Source organism: Lissotriton helveticus, chromosome 1_1 (assembly GCF_964261635.1).
Source record: "Lissotriton helveticus chromosome 1_1, aLisHel1.1, whole genome shotgun sequence".
Classification (NCBI taxonomy): domain Eukaryota; kingdom Metazoa; phylum Chordata; class Amphibia; order Caudata; family Salamandridae; genus Lissotriton; species Lissotriton helveticus.
Genome location: NC_136057.1, coordinates 3046665 through 3048443, shown reverse-complemented (window position 1 = coordinate 3048443; position 1779 = coordinate 3046665). Strand labels below are relative to the sequence as shown.

General features: G+C 42.0%; 1 protein-coding gene across 1 annotated transcript; it reads right to left on the bottom strand.

Moving 5' to 3' along the window:
* Positions 1-547: 547 nt before the first annotated feature.
* Positions 548-1489, bottom strand: LOC144757002 (olfactory receptor 5V1-like). The gene has a single exon (XM_078646351.1). It carries the CDS (start codon positions 1487-1489, stop codon positions 548-550), a length of 942 nt encoding a protein of 313 aa, XP_078502477.1.
* Between the last annotated feature and the right edge of the window lie 290 nt (positions 1490-1779).

The following is a 1779-nucleotide window of genomic DNA, read 5'->3' as shown; positions in this document are numbered from 1 at the left end:
AATCACCCCAAACTTTCAGGATAGGAGCTGACCTGCATATACTTTTTTCTGAAGAATTTCACGAAGATTTGTCAACGACACCAAAGTTATTAGCAAATCAAAAAATGTTTTTCCTACGGAAACTAGGTTCTAACTATAACTACCTACTGGAGACATATAGGTTCTACATATATAGGTGCTATATATGGAAGCTTTACTTCAGTGAACAGATGATAAATTCATAGACTTACCCTCCAACTGAGTGCCTTGAGGCAGAATATGATTAAAAACCATCAGGGAAAACAAGCATATCTGTGTGCCATAGACATACATGGAGCCAATGTCTGCATATATGTGATCGTATTTACCGAGAGCTAACCTAACTACAAAGCAGTGAAGTGCTATACAAGGGGGATACATAAGATATCGCAGAGTTGTACATTTTTCTTCACAAGGAGACTCACATTGGGTGAGTTTGGTGACTATGTAAAGCGATGACACAGATGGCATGGAGATGGGAAGAAGTGTTGCCCTGTGCCTTCTGACACTCATCCTTCTATATCTATGATCAGTTTGTCACTCTTTGGATTGTAAGAATGGTTTTCCTGACCGCCTTTTTAATCTCAGTGTTTCGGAGACTATATATCATTGGGTTCACCATGGGAGTCAAGATGCTGTAGACCACTGACACAAACCTATCACCAGAGAATGAGCTAGTGCTGGTGGGTCGAAAATAGGTGAAGAGCAGAACCCCGTAAAAGATGATGACCACTGTCAGGTGGGAGGCGCAGGTGGAGAAGGCTTTGGCTCGGCCCTCAGTAGACTTGATGTTCAGGATGGTGCTGATAATGAATGTGTATGACACAATCTTGATGAGGAGTGCCCCAAAACCCAAGAACCAGCCCAGTGTGAGGATGACCAGGATGTTGATGAATGTGTTGGAGCAGGAAAGGTTAAAGAGAGGAGGGAAGTCACAAAAAAAGTTCTGGATCTCATTGGACCTGCAAAACAAGAGCCTGCTCATCAAAATCACATGCACAGCAGAAAAAAAAAATCCTGCAACCCACGAGGCTGCCGCCAACCACGAGAAGGCACGCTGGTCTATAATGGTGTCGTAATGTAAAGGATGGCAGATTGCAATGTAGCGGTCAACTGCCATGGCAGCTAAGAGAAGTGCCTCAGAAGACACCAGGCTAGCAAAGAAATAGAGCTGGATCATGTAGGCAGTGAATGAGATAGTCTTCCTCTCGACCAGAAGGTCAGACAGCATCCTGGGGACAGTGACAGTGGAGAGGCAGCAGTCTAGGAAGGACAGGTTGCAGATGAAGTAGTACATACCGGTGTGAAGACGTGTGTGTAGGCGTATTACTGTGATGATGAGGATGTTTCCAACCAGGGTGGCCAAGTAAATGAGTAGGAAAATAATGAAAAAGAGACCCTCCACCTCAGGAATGGAAGACAGGCCCAACAGGACGAATTCAGTGACCAGAGTTTGGTTGGTTCTGTCCATATCCAGGTCATTTGTCTAAAGAGGAATATTGGTGAGATATATATTATATAAATGATAAAACAATATTAATATAAAACATTCTTATTTTTGATTGTATTACTAAACCTAACAACAATAATGACAATACATTGTCATAATAAAGCAAATATTTATGTATTGTATAATGCCGACAGTTCATGGGTTACTGCTGTGGTGACAATGCAATTTTTTATTCCATAGCACAGATCTTAATTGTCTGCTGGACATTTGCTGATAGATGCTGCTAGTACCAAGCTAAATGATTCTTATCT